We start from the raw sequence: 21,729 nt of genomic DNA on the forward strand, positions 1-21,729 counted from the left end.
CTGGGAGGGCACACATGGCAAGAAAATGTATTCAGGGCACGTGGTCCACAAGCCAAATGCATCTTCATATTAATCAAAAAGAGATGCTAGCTGTTCAAAATGCCCTGACAGCCTTCAAGGATCTGCTTCATCCTGGACAACTGCTGATAAAGACGGACAATACTACAGTCATGTGGTACATAAACAAGCAGGGAGACACACACTCCTATCCCCTCTGCAGACTAGCCATGACTTTGTGGGACACAGCATTGACTTACCAAGTACACTTGCAAGCACAATTCCTGCCAGGAAGGATAAATACTCTGGCAGATGAACTAAGCAGAAACCTCATGGATCCCCACGAGTAGAAACTGGATCCACAAGTCTTCAGTATGATAACAAAGATATGGGGATGCCCAGACATAGATCTATTTGCATCCCTTCATAACTGCCAACTACAGAGATTCTGCACAAGGACTTAACACAAGCAAGCATGGAAACTGGATGCTCTATCATTCAGCTGGAAAACCCTAACAGTATATGCCTTTCTTCCTCTGCCTCTCCTCCCCAAGGTACTCCTAAAGGTCAGCAAGAGAAGCCAAAAATGATTCTGATTGCCCCAGACTGGCCCTGCCAGCACTGGTACCCAATCCTAAAGCGCTTGTCTCAAGGCCCAGCCTGGACATTACCTCTAATTCCTCACTTACTGACCCAACGAAACAATCAGATCCTGCACAGCCAACTCAGGACCCTAAATCTGGCAGCATGGTGGATAATGTAGCCATTCATAACACACTTCTCTCTAAAGCAGTGATGGATGTTATTTTGGAGGCCAAGAGGCCCAGTACCAGAAAATCTTATGCAGAAAAATGAAAGAGATTCTGTGCTTGGAACCAGGCACAAGGAATTGACACATTTGTACCAAATATTCTTCAGATTTTACAATACCTAACTGAGATGCTGGACAAAGGCCTATCATTTTCATCAATTAAAATCCATGCCTCTGCCATTTCATCTCATTACAATACAGAACCACCTATTTTTTCTCATCCATTGCTAAGGCAGTACCTCAGAGGGGCCAAAAACGTAAGACCTCCAAGGAGAGCACCACTACCTGCGTGGGACCTCAATTATGTCTTGGAAAAACTTACACTGCCTCCTTTTGAGCCAGCCAATACAGCTGAGATAAAGTTCTTATCATGGAAAACAGCTCTGCTCCTAGCAATAACCTCTGTAAGACGAGTCTCAGAGTTACAGGCACTCATGGCTGTGGAACCTTTTATCATTTTCCATCCAGACAAGGTTTCTCTAAGGACAAACCCGACATTTATGCCTAAGGTAGTGTCCAGCGTGGCCCTTAACCAAACCATACATTTGCTTACTTTTTATCCAAACCCACAGACTAAGGGTGAGAGACTCGTGCATTCTTTGGACATACACAGACATCTACGCTTCTACTTGGACAGAACTAAAGCTTTCAGAAAGACTGAGCAACTCTTAGTGGCATATGCTGCAGGATCACAAGGCTATCTCAAAGCAGACTATTTCAAAATAGATAGGCCACTGTATTCATTTCTGCTATTCACAACGTGGGAAATCAGTGCCTAAGGGCATTAGGCCACATTCAACCAGAGCAGCAGCCACGTCAGCAGCCTTCCTCAGAGGAGTACCAACCAAAGACATTTTAGAGGCTGCAACTTGAGTTCAGTGCACACTTTTACAAGGCACTACCACTTACCTCTCTACTCTAAATCCAGAGCAGGCTTTGCCACTGCAGTTCTGCAGGGCCTTATAGCCTCTCCTAACCCTATTTAGACCCAGCCACCCAACCTCAGCTTTGGGATTCAACCCAAGAGTAATGACTGCAACAGTGAAACACGATGAACATAGTACGGTTGTGCACCAACCATAAATGTAGATGTTCGAGTGTATTCACTGTTGCAGTCCAGGGTACCCACCCACCATCCCCCTTTTCTTTGCTGGGGCTTATCTGTACTTCTCTATTCCATACAACCTATGTGGTGTATTTGCTTGTAGATGAAGGAAATGTTTACTTTACTGCATGCATACTTACTGGCATTTTTTTTAGCCTACCCTTTTGGAGACACCTGACCTCTGGGGCAAGAAAAACTGAAGAAAATGGCGTCGGCTGCATCATTTATACCCCTGGCGCACTGACATCAGGGAAGAGGTGACATCAACCGACGCCGGACCAGGACTTTGGAATTCAGGCCAACTGCAGGTAGCCTGCCAGCAGGATAACCCAAGAGTAATGACTGCAACAGTGAATACACTTGAACATCTACATTTATGGTAGGTACACAACTGTACTATCCTTCTTCAAGGAGAAAAAAATTCCAATTCTGATTTTGTGTTAGATTCATAAAGCACTGTATACATTAAGCTTGTAGGCTGTGAGGTACCCCCCCCCCCCCCAATCTTGTGTACTAGGACCACTATCAGTTATAGTGAGGGTTCCTGTTTTAGTCCATTTGTGCTGTATGTGTATTTGTGGACTACTTAAAATTGTTATAAAGGTTGTCTGACATAATATTAGCCATTACCTCTAGTATAATGAACACCTTGTTTATTGCCAAAGGGGTGTGTGTGAGTGTGTAATCATTTTGGTTGTGCTTTAGGAAATGCTGTTGAAATGTTATATGCTAGAACCCACAACAGCTGCTGCTTCTTTAGGCTCTAAAATCATAAACTCCATCGTCTGTTGCTAAATGATTATATATGTAATTTCATATATTATCTTTAATTCATATTTCAGTTACTTATCTGTATAATAAAACTAATTCTTAATAATGTGGGGAATGGGAAATATAGCCTAAATTTCCTGACCTGCAGTAATTTACCTCTGGCTGAAGTCAGTGTGTATGCCAAGCTATGTACTTTGATTTTGTTTTTATGTGGCCTATCCTCTTGCCCATCCACTGAGTGAGGTTAGTAGCTATTTTTCTTAGATGATTTTTTTTTTTATGTTTCCTTAGGTATTGGTATGGGGATGTCTGTCCCTGTCTCCATTACTGCTTTCCCAAATGAGGATAACAAAAGTCTTCAAAACAAAGTGAAGGTCTTGTTGTGGATACCTTCAAAATACCAAGCGGAGCCGCCCAAACCAACAGATGAGAGCATCAGCATTGAGGAGAGGGAAGGGGTAACTGTTTATACTACGTAAGTATGTGAAGTATGACTTTTTTGCCTTATGAATTGCCTGAAAATAGATTGAAGGTTAATTCTGCATAAGAGTGACAATATTTGACAGTTTTTGGTTTTGAAGGGAAGATTATTACTTTCAGTTATAGATTATCTCTTGCTTTAGGCAAATATATAGGCGGAGAGAAGTAAACTAAGATTTAACTAAGCTTTCCCTTAAGGTTTGAAGCAATGGTGCACTTACAGGGCAGTAGTATAGGTTGAAACCTAATATCTGAAGTAGGAGATTCATTTGTCTGCAACCTGTGGGTTATGGATCCGATATCGGATCCGAACCGGCATGGTTTACCAGCTATGGATCCAAGCTCTCAGCTCCTCCCCTCACCCATAATGCCCTGCTCTACCCTCATGACCTCAGATCTCGTTTGCCGCACATGGTGAACAGATTGTGTTTTTCCAGCTCTCCAGCTAAGTGCTATATTTAGTGTTTAAAGTATTCAATTTTGAAATTTTCTGGTTAAATTTGTGTGAAAGTGTAGGTTTCCCTCTTGTATTATTACTTTTTTTTAGAGTTTAAAACTTAAATTTATATCCCTCCCCTCGCTGGTAGCGTAGTGTGTGTTTGGGCCTGTGAGTGGTTTTTTGTTAATTTTACTTTTAGTTCTAGTAACTTTATTTGTTGGTTTTTGGGATGTCTGAGCAGCCCAAAGCTATTTTTTGTAAGTGCTCCGAGTGTGGCCATAAGCTTTCCCCAGCTGATGGCCACATTCGGTGTGTTAGATGCCTGGGGGTTGAACACCTCACATCTGGATGTTCCATTTGTGCAGGGTTCAACCCCAGGGCATTGAAGGAGTGGAGGTCCAAGCTTGTTTTGGCGGGTCTCTTGCCGCCGGACTCGGCTCCGGCCTCCGCTCCTTCGGGGGTAACCGTTACCACGGTTGTTCCCTCTCCGGCTCCCCCTCCTCCTCCTGGGACTCAACCTCCCGTTTCTGGTTCGGAGGAGAGGGAAGCTAGGAAGAAGGACCAGAGGGAGAAGCACCATAAGCGGCGGGCCGAGACCTCTGTTTCGGCCCCGCCAGCCAAGCGGGCTTCTCCCCCAGCCTCCTTGTCTGCTGGCTCTCCCCCTCCTCGGCTCCGGTCTCCAGTGTGTTTTTCACTGGGACCTGAGGAGGAGGAGACCCGATCTCCGTCGAGGCTATCGAGGAGGCACTCAAAGCCTACCTCGGTAGCCTCGTCGAGATCAACTTATAGCCTGTCGGACGCTGATCTGGACCAGATGATGAGAAGGTTCATCCAGGCCCAGATGCAGATGGGAGTGCTCTTGCCTCCCTCTGGGGAGCTCACCCTTTTTCAAGCCAATTGCTCCTTCTCCGACCCGCTACCCGGGTTCGGAGCAGTTGGAGCCGAGCAGCTTCGGAGCCGGGGGTGGGTCGGCGCCGATAGTACTTGGTACTTCGGATCCGACCCTGCCCTCAAGTGCATCGGATCCGACCTCTCGGAGCCTGGATCCGAGCCTCGGATCCGGGGGGATCAGTGCTCCTTCGGCGCCGTCTGTGTCGGAGCGCACTGTCCCTTCGGATCCAAGCGCTTCGGCGCCGGCTCCGATCCACTCTTCGGATCCGAGGGGGAGCCGATTGTCGGATCCTTTGGTCGAGGTCGGCTCCCCTTCGGCTTTTGATGTAGTGGAGAGGGCCCTGTTGAGGGTCTCCGGACCCCCGGCACTTGTTTCGGCTCCGTCCCACGCTCCCTCTGCACTGAGTCAGGCTTCCACCATCCGGCCCTTGGGACAGCCCGCTTCTGTGCCCCAAGCTGTTCCCCTGGAACAGGTTGCTGCTTGCGAGGAGTCCTCTGACAGCCCCCCAGAGGATGTTCCTTGCAAACATACGTGCAAAAGGAGGCACATTGACTCCCCCGAGTCTCTCACGGAAGACACGGATTTGGAGGAAGGGGATGGCTCCCCACGGTCACCCCCCGAGGATGTCTCATTTGGAGACATCATGGAAATGCTCAGCATAAGGGGGGGGTGGTCTGCCCCCAAGTCTTCCTCGGACGAGTCCGTGTTCTTGGAGGCATTTGAAGCGGGCCCGTCTACCTCTTGGGTGTCCCCTCCTGCCGACCCCCTGGTGGACCTCATTACCACCAGGGCATGGAAGGAACCGGACACCGTGGAGCCAATCCCTAAGAGGCCCGACCGGATCCTCAGTCCACCGGCTGACCATGCCCATTGGAGTAAGGGGCCTCCGGTAGATGCCATGTTGACGGCGGCGGCCACCAAGAGGGAACTTGCTCAGGAGAGTCCCTCACTCCATCCCCCGAGCAAGGAGTCTCGGATGATGGACCGCTTGGGGAAGCGGATGTTTAGTTCAGCGACCTTCTCGGTAAGGGCGCTGAACTACCTGGCACACGTAATTAGGATGCAGCGCGATCTTATTAAAGAATACGCTGCATCTCCCCCAGAGTCCATGTCGGAGGAGGACAAAGTGCTGCACTCCACCCGCATGGCCACTCTTAGATCAGTTACCAATACCTCTATGCGGCTACTCTCCCATGCTACGGAAGGCGCCGCTAGAGCCGCAGGGGCAGGTCTAGTCACTAGACGTCAGGCCTGGCTCCGTCATTGCGATTTCTCAGAGCCCTTCAAAGCGTCATTTGCGACGCCTTTGATGGTTCTACCCTCTTTGGCAAAACCGTCATGACACTTTTGACCCAGAGCGAGAAGGACGGGAAGACGCTGTCTGCCATCGGAATCCGCTTCTCTGCACCCCAGAGGCCCTATTCTAGGAACCAAAAGAGTCAGAAGAAGATGTGGTTCCGGAAGTCGCAGCAATCCCAGCCTGCTCCGGACAACCAGTCCTTCCGTGGCAGAGGAGGACAGGGAGGACGCCGCCCTAGAGGCAGAGGGGCTCCCAGGAACTTCGGGTCCAGAGAACCCTTCTCTGAACGGCCCGCGCAGCAACCCTGAGGGGTTGCCCGGCTGCTCCACTCTGGAGGCAGTCGGGGGACGTTTTTCGGGGCACCTAGTGGCATGGGAGTCCATAACATCAGACCGCTGGGTTCTCCAGATCATATCCAGAGGATACCGCATCCCATTTCGTCACTTACCAAAATTGAAGTCCCTCCCAGACGTTCCACCCGGTCAACGGGAGGCCGCTTTGGCAGAAATTGGCCATCTGCTAAAGAAAAGAGCCATCCAGCCCGTCCCCCCAGACCAGATCGGATCAGGGTACTACTCCAGGTTCTTTTAGTGCCAAAAAAGACGGGGGATCTAAGACCAATTTTAGACCTTTCTCTCTTGAACCTGGCAGTTCCCAAGGAGAAGTTCCGAATGGTCACTCTGCAATCTATTCTCCCCCTTCTGGGAGAAAATCACTGGATGTGTTCCATAGACCTCAAAGATGCGTACTACCACATTCTAATGGTCAGGCGCTCCAGGAGGTTTCTCCGCTTCCGGCTGGGAGCCAGTCACTACCAGTTCCGGGTCCTTCCCTTTGGTCTCACCACAGCCCCCAGGGTGTTCACCAAAGTATTAGCAGTGGTAGCGGCCCACCTGAGGCTTCAGGGGGTGCAGGTCTTTCCCTACCTGGACGACTGGCTCCTTACCGCCCCAACAAGGCATCTACTACTATTGGCGCGAGACTCCTTTCTCCATCTTGCTCCCAGTCTGGGCATCACTATAAATACAAAGAAATCCAACCTAGCACCCACACAGCTCATAGATTTTATAGGGGCCAGGTTAGACACAAGGAGCTTGAAAGCCTTCCTCACTGCGGACAGAGTTCAAAATCTGCAGCTCCAGGTGCGGGCCATTCTCCACTCAAGTTCAGTTCCGGAGTTGGTCCTGAGGGCTCTAGGGTCCATGGCGTCTGCTATAGCACTTCTTCCTCTCGCCAGGCTCAATATGCGCATCATCCAGTGGACTCTCTTAGTACAGTGGTCGTACCTTGCTCTTCCTGTGCATCATCCCATTGCGATCAGCAAGGCTTGCAAGCGGTCCCTCCTGTGGTGGCTTCACTCTCCAGATCTCCACGGAGGCCGCCCATTTTGTGCTTCTCCCCCTCTCGCCACGGTGACCACGGATGCCTCCCGCCTCGGGTGGGGGGGGGGCATTTTGCAGGCCGGACCGTCCAAGGCACGTGGAACGATTCAGAGACCTTACTGCATATCAACGTTCTAGAGATGAGAGCAGTGCTCTTAGCGTTGCTAGCACTTCAGGACTTTCTTCCCTTGGGAACATTTGCGATTCAATCGGACAACATGTCGGTTGTCTGGTATATCAACAAGCAAGGAGGAACCAGGTCTTACCCTCTTTGTCGAGAAGCCATGAGAGTTTGGGAATGGGCAATCTCCACCAACCGCTTTCTAATAGCAACGCACATTCCGGGTCGGTCCAACATCCTGGCGGACAAGCTCAGTCGCACCATTCTGACCCCTTACGAGTGGTCTCTCAATACTCAAGTAGCGGAACGCATATTCGCACGGTGGGGAACTCCTTCATGCGATCTTTTTGCCTCTCCCTCAAACACCAAGTGCGACAGTTTTTTCGCTCTGATACCTCCTCCAGGAGGTTCCCCAAGAGACGCTCTGGTGCATGCTTGGCCACCCGGTCTTCTGTATGCTTATCCCCCCTTGCCTCTGATGCTCCAAGTTCTTCAGAAAGCCTCTCGGGTGGGGTGCAGAATGATTCTCATTGCTCCGTTTTGGCCTCGACAGATCTGGTTCCCCTTCCTAAGGTCTCACTCGGTGAATCCCCCTTGGATTCTAGATCCCATTCCGGATCTGATATCTCATCCATCCTGCCTATCTCCTCCGAACCTGGACAACCTGAAGCTGACCGCTTGGCTGCTCCAGTTCCACTCTTGATCAGGACTCCCGGTATTTCGTCCCCTGTTAAGGCGATCCTGGTGGCAGCTCATAAACCGTCCACTAGGAAAGTCTACCGTAGCAAGTGGAAACGGTTTTCTTTGTGGGCGGAGCGGAAAGGCCTGAACCCTTTTACAGTTCCTCTCCCTTTAGTGCTTGATTTCTTAACCACTCTTTTTAACAATGGTGCCAGCAGTTCCACAGTCAAAGTACAACTTGCGGCAATTTCACATTATCACATTGGTCATGACTCCAGTCCACTCATGTCGGCCAAGTTGTGTAAAATTTTCCTTAAAGGTACTTTCCTTCTCAGGCCCCCTGTAAAACAAGCGGTTCCTCCCTGGGACCTTTCCTTAGTTCTCCAGGCCTTGACCGCCCCCCCCCCCTTCGAACCGGCGGCTACGGTAGATCTCAAATTCTTGTCATTCAAGACTGCCTTCTTAGTAGCCATTACTCGCCAAGAGAGTTTCAGAGCTCCAAGCATTATCAGCTAAACCTCCTTACTTGGTCTTTCATCCGGACCGTGTTTACCTCAGGACCAACCCGTCCTTTCTTCCTAAAGTAGCTTCTGAAGCAAACATTAATCAATCCATTAACCTCCCTGTTTTCTTTCCTAAATATGAAAACAAAGGTGAATACAAGCTTCACTCCTTAGATGTTCACAGGCAACTTAGATTTTATCTAAACAGAACGGCTGGTCATAGGCAATCCGACCAGTTGTTCATTTCCTTTGCTAAATTTAATTTGGGCAAGCCAATTTCTAAAGTCTCTCTGTCTCGCTGGATTTCACAATGTATCTTATTGGCTTATCAAGCTTCAGGAAGGCCCGCACCGGAGGGTGTACACGCCCATTCAACCCGGTCAGTCTCTACTTCGGCAGCCTTTAAGGCTAGGATTCCTCTAGATGATATTTGTGCAGCAGCCACGTGGGCTTCATCTCATACTTTTATTTCCCACTACAAGTTGGATCTTGCATCTAGGGGTAGGGTAGAGCATCATTTGGCTCTGCGGTGCTCCGGAATATCCTTCCATGATGGCCGCCCAAGATTCAGGTAGCTGGGGACTCAGGTTGCAGACAAATGAATCTCCTACTTCAGATTTAGAAGTTATGTACTCACCATAACGTTCCATCTGAGTAGGTGTATTCATTTGTCTGCAACCATCCCACCCTCCTATCCCCCTGGCCTTTCAGTTTCCTGCATATGGTGTGTTACCCTTTTCAGGGTGTTCTTGCTGTTGGCAAACTCGATCTGAGGTCATGAGGGTAGAGCAGGGCATTATGGGTGAGGGGAGGAGCTGAGAGCTTGAATCCATAGCTGGTAAACCATGCCGGTTCGGATCCGATATCGGATCCATAACCCACAGGTTGCAGACAAATGAATACACCTACTCAGATGGAACGTTATGGTGAGTACATAACTTCTAATTATACTTGCAGCCTCTTACTGTTGCCTTCTGCCCCTGCCTTGCATTTTAAAGAGGTGCACAGCTCTTCAAAAGTAACCCATACTAAGTTAAGAAATGTAGGCATCATCTTCAGCAGTTACCCCCTACAATTATAAAATAAGTTTTTCGGGTGAGTAACACCTTTTGTAAACATTGCACACTAAACCGTCACCAACAAGGAATAGATTTAATGAATGATTTAAGTGCTTCTGTTCCACAAAGTAACGAACTTCTTCAGAATAAAACATTAAAACCAAATTATTCTTTTAAGAGATCACATGACTAAGAGCACCTGACAGCATGAATGTGAGTTAAAAATCTTCCAAAAACAAAATTATCCCCTTTATTTTAAAATACATTTACAGCCAGATTCAATAAAGCCTACACTGTCTTGTTTCCACTGTGACATGCACACAGTAGAGCAGTGTTTTGAATTCAGTAAGAGGCTGTACACAGTGTGTAAAGCCATGCACAGCTGTGTAAACACAGTAAACACCATGCAATCCAAATTACAGCATAAGCAGCTGAATTGTATGCTACTTAACCAATCCAAGATGGAGGAGCATTGAACAAGCTATAAAGCAATCGTGTAGACTCAGTGCTGGTTTTACCTGCGAATTCCAAAACCTATTAGTATACAGCCACTGAAAGGAGTCTACACAGAAACAATATTAGGGGATGCCTTTGCTTTAGTGTGTGTGTGTGTGTGTGTGTGTGTGTGTGTGTGTGTGTGTGTGTGTGTGTGTGCATGCAACAAGGTGAAGTCTGTGCTGCTGCTACTGGTAATAGACCAAGGCCAAGAAGAAGAGTTTTCAGACCCCAGGTAACTAATCCGATCTACATGATGTGGAAATTGTAGAGTGCTACAGGGTGGATAGGGACGCACAATAATGGTGTCTCATCCCTTATACATATAACTCATATCAGCTCTACTATCTCTGTAGCCTCTGTCGTCCTCAAATCAGAGCCAGGGAAAACCGAGGGAACCCATCCCAGTGGAGACTGTTTGTGTAATACTTTGTCTCTGAAAGGTACCAGTAGCTAAGATTCTGACAGCGGACATGCTGGGGGTGTCACAGGCATCAGCATCTAGGGTCTTCCATCAGCTCTTGAATGCTATGCTACAGCATGCTAGTGACCACTTATTTTCCCCATACTCCTGAGGACAAGGCTAGAAATATTCAGGAGTTCTACCCTGTATCACACTACTCTGAAGTAATTGGGTGCCATGGATTGCACACTTGTAGAAGTTAAGGGACCACCCAGGAGCAGGGAAGGCTCTATATTAATGGAAAGGGCCTCTACTGTATTACCTGTCAAGTCTTGTAATGCCAAAGGAATCATCTTGAATGCATGTGCTGCAACCCAGGCAGTTACCACGGCTCGCATGTCTGGCACACCTCCCAAATGTATCAAATGCTCACGGGGGGATATCCCACAGGGTTATTTACTGAGGGATGCAGGTTATGCACTAGAACTGTGGCTGATGACACCTCTCAGAAATGCACAGACACCCGCTGAAGAATGTCATAATGAGGCACAAGCTCAAACCAGAAATATCATAATATGTGTGTTTGGGCTGCTGAAGGCATGGTCCCTAGATACATCTGGGGGAATCCTGCAGTACAATTCACGGACATGTACTGAAATATTCACAGTATGTGCCATACTACACAACATCATCCTGAGAAAACAGTTTCAGCAGGATCAACAAGGGGACGGATCATGTGTCCCACCACCAATGCCAAGGTCATCACAGCCACAAGCAGGTGAGGAGACAGAGGGGGAAACAGCAGCTGCTGTGGGTATAGGCAGATGTAGGCATGCTCAGTATGCTCTTGCCTTGGCTAAGAGATGATGCATAGCACACTCAGTCTTCACCTAAGAGCCTAAAACCTTCCTCCTGCACGCATACATGTGTAACATTGGTGCTAGGCAACTGTCACAACCTTTACCTCCCCATTTATTGGCTGTGTACTGCTTGCATCAGACAGTCTGCCCTGGCTGAAAACTGTTGTAGCTGCTGGATTTACAAGTTAAGTGTTGAACATGGAGTGTATTGTGTAATAAATAACATGAATGCCTGGCATATCCTTGCAAGTTATTACCTGGTAGTATAAGCAAGCAAAAGGTGGGACATTTGTACAGAAATAACATTAACCTGTGTCAGCAGAGACTTGCTTCATTTATGTGTGTCTATTATTAAGTAGTAGGCCTAGGGCAGCAAAGATTCATGCAGTCATACCTCTCAAAAGTAGTAATGGTCATTGCATGCCCTCAGTTTAGCTCCATAAGTTGGTACTGGAAAATCATTAGAGAGAAGTTTGAAAGTAAGGATATACATTGCAGTTTCAGACTTCACAACCACCACAAGATCATTAATAATTAAGATGGAAACATTTTGAAGCTATCAACTTTCTAAGACCAATATAAGTCAAAGGTACAGTTGCCATTTCAACATCATAAAAGCAGATATACTAACCATTAAGTTAGCTATCACCCTGAGCATCAGAGACAAAGCTTATGTATCCCTGAATCCAAAAGATATAAAACAGGGATATGGCACAGTTATCACTTGCACAGGGTGTTGTGTGTGTGTGTGTGGGGGGGGGGGGGGGTCAGGAAGCCTAGGCTGACACAAAGTCAGTGAGTGAGTGCGAGTAAGAAAGAGAAGCAGGCAAGACATTTGGATAAACCAACAAATGGCCAGTGCGATAACATTAATTTTAAGCTGCACGGCTGAACCATGTAACTGTTATGTTTGTGTTTGTATGGGTCCTCCAGGTGAAATTGTTGTGTGAGTGTCTGCATGAACACAGCCAAGCTGTATACCAGCTGTATGTTTTGCTGTGTCATACAAGTGTGAGCCATGCATGGTAGAGGTGACAGTTCATTGTTATCCCAGGAATTGCACTGGCACGTCCATGCTCACGGTCAATGCACTACTTGTGCCTGAATGTGACTGATTTCTGCTGAATGAGCATGATAACACCTAGTACTATGACCCCATGGCCTGCCACTTCTGGGTGTGGACAGTTCACCCACTGACGGAGCAGTGGAAGTACTGCCACCATCAGATCGTGATCAGGCATGGTCACGTTAGCTAACAGCAGTTGATGTGATGGATCTGTGTCTAGAAGGATGCCGTCTCCCTCACAGCAAACATTCCATCATAGACACTGTTCATCCCAGTGTGCCATTCATCTGATCCATTGAATTGGCAACACTGTGGAGGCTGGAGGCAGTCATGCATGTCAGTCTGTGCCTTGTCTACAATTCTAAGCATTTCTCTGGAGCACCTTTGGAAAAGTGCCTGTGCCTCCAGGATAGCCCTAAACATATGTTGCGTGGCACAGGAAAAGACACCTGGATCAGGTGGAGGATGGACAGCAGGCCTCTAACAACTCTCCTGTGTGGCACCTCACCCACACTTTGGCCACTGCCAGAGTCAACAGGCACTGAAGCCACAGTAACCATACTTCCCTGATCGCTTGTTTCACCCTCCACCTGTCCAGTATCTGAGGGCTTATTAGAATGGGTATGCATAGGACTACTGGCTGTGTCTGATGGAATTTCAGGGGGTGTCTGTATGTCAAACTCAGTGTCGAATTCAACCTCTGCACCCCCCCCCCCGACTGTGCCTCTGTTTGGTTATCATCATCAGTCTGCTGATAACTCTAACATCAGGTGGTAGAAGTCCCACACATCCACTGTTGGGATCACCTGTTATAATAAGCATCAAGCACAGAAACAATTAATACCTACACTGCTATAGTCCAATATATGCTAACAAAATAACAGTGGTGCCACTATTCGACAGTACAACAGTACACACAGCATTCCTTACATCAACATCACACACTAAAATATTTCTTTCAGTTGCTAATCAGTGCTGACATACAAATGCTTGGCTTACCATGTGCAGATGATGGTATTCTCTGTATTCTGGATAGTCCTGGAAGAAGTTAAGCAAAATATAAGGACATCATCTCAGTTAATAGTAACGCTGGGTAATACCTTTTTCCCCTTTATATGTCCATTAACTACACTTTCAATAAGGATTTGGATGACAAGTCCAACATAATATTGCGTGTAATCAGTCAGAATGTGTTAACTGTAGCAATCTTCAGCTCCCCCCCCCAAAAAAAAAAACTTTCTTGTGAAACAGAAAACATACTGATTTTATTTATTTATTTTGTACTATACAACAGTATTCAACAATTGAGATGCAAAAGCCTACCTGGAAGCTCCTCCTGGGACATACTTGCTCTCCCCTGAAACAGTAGCACCAAAGTCAAGGACATGCTGTTCTGCATTTTCCTGGGAGCTGTTTAGATTCATGACAGTGGACAAGAACTCTTAATTTGCTGTTAGAGGTGGCTATGTAGTGCCCCCCTCCCCACCAGTATCCTTCAGATCATGGGCCACAGGAGCTACTCTTCTCCATGCAGATGAGATCATGTCAGTAACCCTATCATGCACCTGGTCATATGTCCTGCATTAATGTATGTGAGTATCTGCTGCCACATTTGCATTCTGTCTGACAAATCTCCTTGTCCTCTCCTAGGAAGGCACCATGTCGCCTAAAATCTTCAACAGTGACCTGATTCTTAAGGTCAGTGAAGGGTTTTTTTTTGAGGATTGAGATGCCTAATGAGTGCCATAGTCCTAGGTGTCCTAAAACGCAACATAAGGGTAATACACATAAGTATCACATAACCACAAAACAGCTGTTCCCAGGTAAAACAGAAACGAGCATTTTAATCTTACCCACTGGAGAAACATAAAACAGTCTAGAGATTTTAAATATGAGCAGCAGGCTGGATGCAAAAAAGGAGATTAACAGTAGCAACATATCCTTGTTTGTGCCATAACAGAAATGCAACCCCCCCCCCACAAAACAGGCAAATGACACATTTTGCTAACAAACCATCTTTGAAATGCTAAAAAGTGCTATCAAATGAACTGTCCCTGAAACATCTACAGATTTAACACAGAACATTCTGTATTAAGGTGTTGCCAATCATGTACATCTGTGAAATGCCCTGACAAACATGCCTATGCCATCAGTACTCTTCTAACTAATGCAGATAAGTGTAAAAGCCTTTGCTAATCAGTGTGTGTGTGTGTGTGTGTGTGTGTGTGTGTGTGTGTGTGTGTGTGTGTGTGTGTGTGTGTGTGTGTGTGTGGTGTACTAATTGTGTCCACAATCTGTTTGGGGACAGATATGTGGGCTTGATAGGGAGAGAGCATGGAGTGTAGATTTCTAATGTCATTGGGTCTCTCACACAGTATGTTCCTTGGTGGTGATTGTTACGCCTAACCCTACACTAAACTATACACACACCACTAACTATCCACTTACCTTAACCCAAACCCTAACCCTAAGCTCCGTCACTATCGCACACTCACCCGCACCCTAACCCTAACTCACCTAACCCACCCTAACCTTCACGTCCACACAATTGCACACATACCTAACCCACGCCCTAACCCTAACTCACCTAACCCTCATGTCCACACAATCACATACATACCTAACCCGCACTCAATCACACACTTACCTGAACCCGACCCGTAACTTTCCACTGGAACACTGAAAATACCGAAGCAACAGAAACGGACAACCAAATTCTTTCTCTAGGAAAAAATTTGGTTTTCTGCTTCTTCGATATTTTTAGCGTTTGCTGAAAACGGGTTGATATTAGAACACTCGACATTTTAAATGTTCGATGTTCTAATATAGACCCTAAATATATATATATATATATATATATATATAAAGCTATTAAACAGATTTTTCTTAATTACATTTTAGCATATGCAGTATGTAGCTGACAAAATGCAAGCATGCCTTCTCAAGTTCATTAATCCTCTGTGCAGATATATCCCAAAGTAATAGCCTCCTTTCTGAGTTCTCCACATAAACAAGTTTCCTCACCTTCAGTTTTTCTAGCTACACGGTTTCCTTTTTATGGTGTAAATTCGGGGCTTGTCAGCACAGTGAAGATTCAAATGAGGTGTGAACTCGGAAAACACAACAGTATTGCAGACTGCCCTTCATACAGTTGATGTGTCAGATTAAACATACAAAGTATTAGATGTAAGTTGGTCAAAGCTGAAAATTTAAGTAAGCAGTACACAGTTCACAGGTTCTGTTCATTAACATCCAACCTCCCCTTAATTTGTTGGCAACTGAATATTATATTACTGCCATTTAATATCCATACACATTTTAAGGACAGTGGTATAGAATGACTTCTAGACTGCATGTCTCAAATTACTGGTCAGATAAGAGAAGATTGAGCAACAAACACAGAGAGGTAAGACAGAGCTGCATGTTTACCAACAATACTCATAAATGGTTGTGTGATCACTTAGTGCACTACATCCAAAAATAATTAATATACAAATAAGACTTGTATGGTTTCAAATTACTGTAGATAATGATGCAATTGGTTGTATGCAGAATGATTTCAGTTCCTTGCTGCAAAGCTGTTTGTGTGGCACAGAGGTTAAGGCACCCTTATTGTGTTCTGAAGGTTCATTGGAGTGAGAGTTCAAATCCAGACCTATGTAGAAATATTTCATGTGTACTAACATTTTTGCAGTGTTTATTTCGTAGACTGATTTTCTTCATTTGAACTACTTTTCCGTTTTATTTATGCTCAAGTTCCCTGCTGCAAAGCTGTGTGGCAAAGAGGAATAAGGCTTCCTTACTGTGTTCTGAAGGTTCATTGGAGTGACTTCAAATCCAGACCTCAGCAGAAATATTTCATGTGTACTAACATTTTGTAGTGTGTATGTCATAGATTGCTTTTTGTCATTTCAACTATTTTTCTCTTTTCTTTGGGGGGGGGGGGCAGTGTTTGGAAATACGTGGCTTAGCCCAAAGATGGGAAATGGAGAAAAATGAATGTCCAGTTTGGCTGTGCTTATCTCGTTTGCTCGAAGCGTGGCAGTGCACATACTGGACGAGTGGCCCACCCAGGAAGCAGACAGAACACCTGACCTGCAAACAGGGTATTTGTAAAAGGGCAAAGGTCAAAAACAATACATTGTTGCAATTTCTGTATTCCGTTTTGCATCTGAGATTAGTGGTGTTGCATGGCGGTTAGCATGGTTCCCCAGCAGCTGTAGCCATTGAACACCTGCAGACAAGAGTTGGACAGCCAGCAATTGAAACCTGATACAGTCAGTTAATTCTGTTGGGCACAGCGCAGATCCGATAAGCGGCGTTGTGTGGTGGTTTACACAGAGCGCTTAAGAATGATTAGGAAATTTCATGAAACTAGTTCTGTGGCAGCAGGTGTAAGTGTAGGGCTGGAGTACAGATGGTCCTGGGTTCAACTACAGGGAGTGCAACCTAATTTTCTGTTGTGACAGTGCAGTTTATAGCAATGAACTGAAAAATAGACAAGTGTTATTTCAACATTTTTGTGGCAACAGCTGTAAGTGTAGGACTGTCATACACATGGTGCTGGGTTCTAATACAACATGTTCATACACGTTTACTGTTTTTCCATTTCCCATTATATTCACTCTTGCATATAACACATTAGATAGTAGAGCTGATATGAGTTATATGTATAAGGGATGAGACACCATTATTGTGTTTTCAGATGCATGACTGAGGGTATACTGTCTGCTATATTTCTGTAGTTCTGCTATCTGGACTTGCATGGGCTTCACAGTTACATACGACACATGCACAACTGGATTTATATCCAATAACCGTGTCAGGTCACACACGTACATATGTAACAGCTCCATTTGTCACCTGTATTTATGTATAATTCCAGACTGTCTGAGCAGCACTTCTTCTGTGGCAAAGATGGAAAATCAATGCTGTGGAAACAAATATTTTGTCCCTTATGACTAGGTTTGAATCCCACAGTGTAAAAATCAGTTTTCCTAAGGGTATAAAGGCAAAAACAAATGTGTCAAGTCATTACATTTATGTCCCCAGTGCATGTCTGCAAATTTACTTCACCTAAGTTTCCTTCCAATCTCCATTATGTATTTCCAGGCTACATCAGTAGACACCCCGAAAACTAAGGTCAAGTGTCAGATTAACCTTCCAGTTTCATTTATTTAATTCCTTCCTGATTGGCACCGTTGCAGACCACTTAGCATCAACCAAACACAGTTCGCGAATGACATTGTTGGTTGGGTTCGTGCACTACCAATAAACGTGATAACTGGAATTGGTGATAAAGCATCAGTTTCCATTGCTCTGGCTCAGCTGGTAGACATGGCTGGTGCTGGAGAGGAAGGTTCCAAGTTTAGGGCACAGATGTTGGGTATCTACGAGTAGCAGATATTTAGTGGACTCATGGTAAACCACCACAGCCAAAGGCTTCTGTGGTGGGACTACTCTGGCTCCCAGTACAAGTCTGAGGTGTGGAATAGTTTGGCTTAGGGTGTATCCAGTGCCATTGGTATCCCACGTGCTGGAGAGCAATGTAGGCACCATTTGAATGGCTTATGCGGTGAAAAAGGGATACCCTCAACCGTTGGTTGCATGAGTTTTAGACTGCAGGCATCCCACAGCTGTGTTAGTATGACAGTAAGAGAGTACTTGTAAGACTTGGAAAGCTATATATAGGCAAGACCAGTATGCATAATGCTCTTCTGTTCTTTTCTGTTTTTTTCCCAACTCCCACTGAGTGTGAGTTCAATTGACAGGCTTATGTTGCTTAATTGGAGAGACTGAGGAAAGCAAGTAGTATGTATGCAGCAGAAGAGAAGTGGTATTGTAGTTTTAAAAGTTAAAGATAGCTTTTTTTTGGTCTTTTGTAGAGTTGCATTAAATTGAGCATCTGTAGCATGAACCAATTGTAGGAATCCAATATTAGACTGTAGTCAGAGGATGGTAGTTCATATACCACGGTTTACAGTTGTAAACAACTTTTATTTCTTCAGTAATATTTACATTAAATTAAAAACTCTACACCAGTGGTATTAATGCCCTACTGTAAACTGTAATCTGTACAGTTGGAGCCTGCATATGTCAGATATGTGCACATTTAAAGGATTACTTTCAGCAGTCTGTAATATAGTGTGCATCTGTTAAGGCATATATAAGTGTAATACTTCAGATAAGAGTTGTATAATTATATTAATGGATTGTATGCCACATAGGATGATATTAATTTAATCTCTTTTTTTTTTCACTCTAACCTATATTTCTCTTTTATTTTCTATTGGGTGTCATCAAAATGTCTCCATGTCATCCATATGCATCACATCACTAATTGCTACACGGCACAGAGAGGTAGGCCAGGACCAGTGGATCAGCATGCGCCCCCGCTACACCGTCTCCAGCACTGGTGCCCAGGACTGTGCTGGGTGTCTGTGCTGGACCACTGGCTCCAGCACAGACACCTAGCACATCTGAGAACCAACCTGGCAGCACTACCTGTGCCCTCAGGTAGTACTGCCCCAGATGCTGGTGCATTGGTATCCTCCAGAAGCAGTGGCAGAGAATGATTTCATCACCCACTGGGAGATGCCAGTGTTAGTGCATAGGGTTGTGCACCACATCATTGGTTTACACATATGCCAGATGGAGAGGCTGCTTTCCCTCATAGTCTGAAGATGTCCAGCACTTTAGCTGTCAAGCAGAGTAAGGAGACAGTGATGGGTGTCCAAACTTGATGGGCTTGACCCTGAGTTGTCCTCTTCCTCACCCCCACTCATGGTGTCTCCCAACCTTTTTTGTCCCTCACCATCCCTGTTTGTCTTGTTTTGTCTTGTTTGCTTGGATTTGTTTTCTGACCTACCCAACTTACCTGACCCACACATACCTACGTCCCTTGTCCAGCAGCCCTCCCTTACTAAAATAAAAAAATAAATAAATGGGCACCTGCCCCTCCCCAAAAAAATGATCATCCCAGACTGCGGTGGTGGTGCTGCGGTAGAGTTGTCGCCTTACAGTTAGACGTTGCCCATTCGATTCTCAGTTAAAGCGTCTTCGGTGTGGCGACATGTGTGAATGGGTGTTCCTTCATTGAAGGTTGTGCATTAGGCCCGGCAAGCCAGCATGTAAAAATCTACTGCCAATCATTAGCGGACCGGAGTTACGCTGTGGCGACCCCAAACAGGGAAAAGCCGAAAGACACAAACAAACATAGCTCTGCATTTAGCACATGTGTCTTCTTGGCACAAATTTCTTGGCACACTTGATTTGGTCCGATTAGCTATACAACAAGATTACATTGTTGTCACTCCTCTGAAAGGGGTGATGGTCCAAATTCAGCTAATATTCTGCACATATGATTAGTTTTTTGCTTTTGAAGAAATGGATAGCTGTGGTTCTTTCCTACCTCCCTTCTGCATATTCCTGTATTGCTTTCCCTTTGTCCACCCCCCCCCCACCTGCTTGCTGCCCATTTCACCACTTTTCTATCTAACCCATTTTAGCACCTATAATCTGGTGAAAAATAGAATCACACACAACACACATAAGTAGCAGAAAAAGCAATGGATCCCTTCACTTTTTGGCCTCTACTTTTGCGGAGTTTCGCATCACACAGCAAAGCCAAGTGACAGGTAACAGCAGTGCAATGCTGCGATTATCTCTGAGCAATGCCACTTAACCCCACTGTGCTATACCAACACACTCTAGACATACTATAAAGAATTCATGTCATTGCATTATCACCGTTTATTTAAAAGTATTAAATATACCTGGATTTGAACCCAGTATAATCTGGACTCATAAAGAAATGTCAGTGCTTTTACACCTGCTGCTACTGAGTCAGTTAAGCAGCAAGTGTGTCTCACGGGCACAGTACTAACTTTCAGACTTTAGCAATGCTGCTCATATTTGCACACTGCTTAACTACATGCAAAGTATTAAAAATGTGTTTCTCACACACACACAAACACTTTGCCATCTGCTGCGGAAACACACTGCTCACCTTGCTGTGGAAAAGTAAATATTATCTATTACTGCTGTTTATTGTCCGTTTCCTGTCTATGACATGAAATTACATGTGGAAGCATAACAGACTAAAGGCCCTGTCTGGCAGTATGTCACATCTTTACAGTACAGCCATGTGTTGGCTCCCCTCAAGCACTGCAACCCTGGTGTCTCAGTACTTTTTTTCACACATATATCACCTACAGTACTGAAATTAATATCAAGTGTTGTGTGGCATGCAATGCATATTAATCTCTTACATGCAAAACTAGAATTATTTACCCATAAGCCTAAAAAGCCTATCTGCAGGACTAGGTAAAGGATCAGCATGGACTCCACGAGGACATAGTTGACCTTCAACACACTTCATCCAACCCATTTTGTCAAGGGTAGCTCTTGCTTATTAAACGTAGTGGACTTCTTTCATACTGACCCCAAAGACCTGGATGAGGGATAACAGGACATACTGCCTGTGGTGAGTTGTCCAAGGCTTTTGACTCTATCCCCCATTCGTGTATCATAAAGAAAATCTCCCATCTGGGGATTAACCCATACATTACTAGATGGATAGCCAATTGGCTGACAGAACACACAACTGTCAAAGTTGGGGATTGCACCTCCACCACTAGACCACTTACCAGTGGAATACCACAATGATCTGTGCTGGACCCTCAACTGTTTGGAAACTATTTCCCTGAAGTCCGGGCAAAGTTAGATAGCCTATGGCTTACCAAGTTTGCAGATGGCTGTCAACTGGGCGCAATCATATAGAGTCCCCCAACTGTGTTAACATATTACAGAAGGGGCTGACACAGACTAATGACTGGGACCAAACTCATGGTCTGAACCTTAAAGCAAAAAATGCCTCATTGTTCCATTTGGCAGTGAAGTATCCCTGCTAGTTATGGTATACATAGCACCCTTTTAAGCTCAAACAGTGTTGCAAGACTTGGGAACACATCTTGATAGCAATCTACACTTCAATCACTATGTCTCTGTAGTGGTGAGACAGGCATTCTACACTGCACACCTCATAAATAAGGCCATCACATTCAAGACCAGGGAGGTCATAGCTCTGCTGTACTCTATCCTTATCAGACCTCTAATTGAGTACAAAACTCCGATGTCCTTCATGGATGCATCTGCAGTCATAACAACTGGGTTGTCCTGTCGTCAGGCAGCCCTTCAGTCGGCCGGATTCCAAAGTCCGGGTCCGGCTTCGGCTGATGTCGCACTTCACCCGACGTCATCTCTGTTGGTCTTCGGGTATAAAGGCATCAGCCGACTCCATTTTCCTCAGTCTTTCTTGCCGCGTGGCGCCCGTAGCAGAAGCTGTTCGCAAGTGCCGGTCGGTC

General features: G+C 45.6%; 1 protein-coding gene across 1 annotated transcript in view; it reads left to right on the forward strand.

Moving 5' to 3' along the window:
• The window catches only part of HEBP1 (heme binding protein 1), a 296,309-nt gene that overhangs the window by 191,753 nt on the left and 82,827 nt on the right, over positions 1 to 21,729 (forward strand). The window contains exon 3 of the mRNA XM_044073845.1: positions 2,976 to 3,159. Within this exon, the coding sequence (XP_043929780.1) occupies positions 2,976 to 3,159 (184 nt within the window). The remainder of the gene's footprint in view (positions 1 to 2,975; positions 3,160 to 21,729) is intronic.

This window comes from Protopterus annectens, chromosome 6.part0, assembly GCF_019279795.1.
Source record: "Protopterus annectens isolate FY-2018-M chromosome 6.part0, PAN1.0, whole genome shotgun sequence".
Classification (NCBI taxonomy): domain Eukaryota; kingdom Metazoa; phylum Chordata; order Ceratodontiformes; family Protopteridae; genus Protopterus; species Protopterus annectens.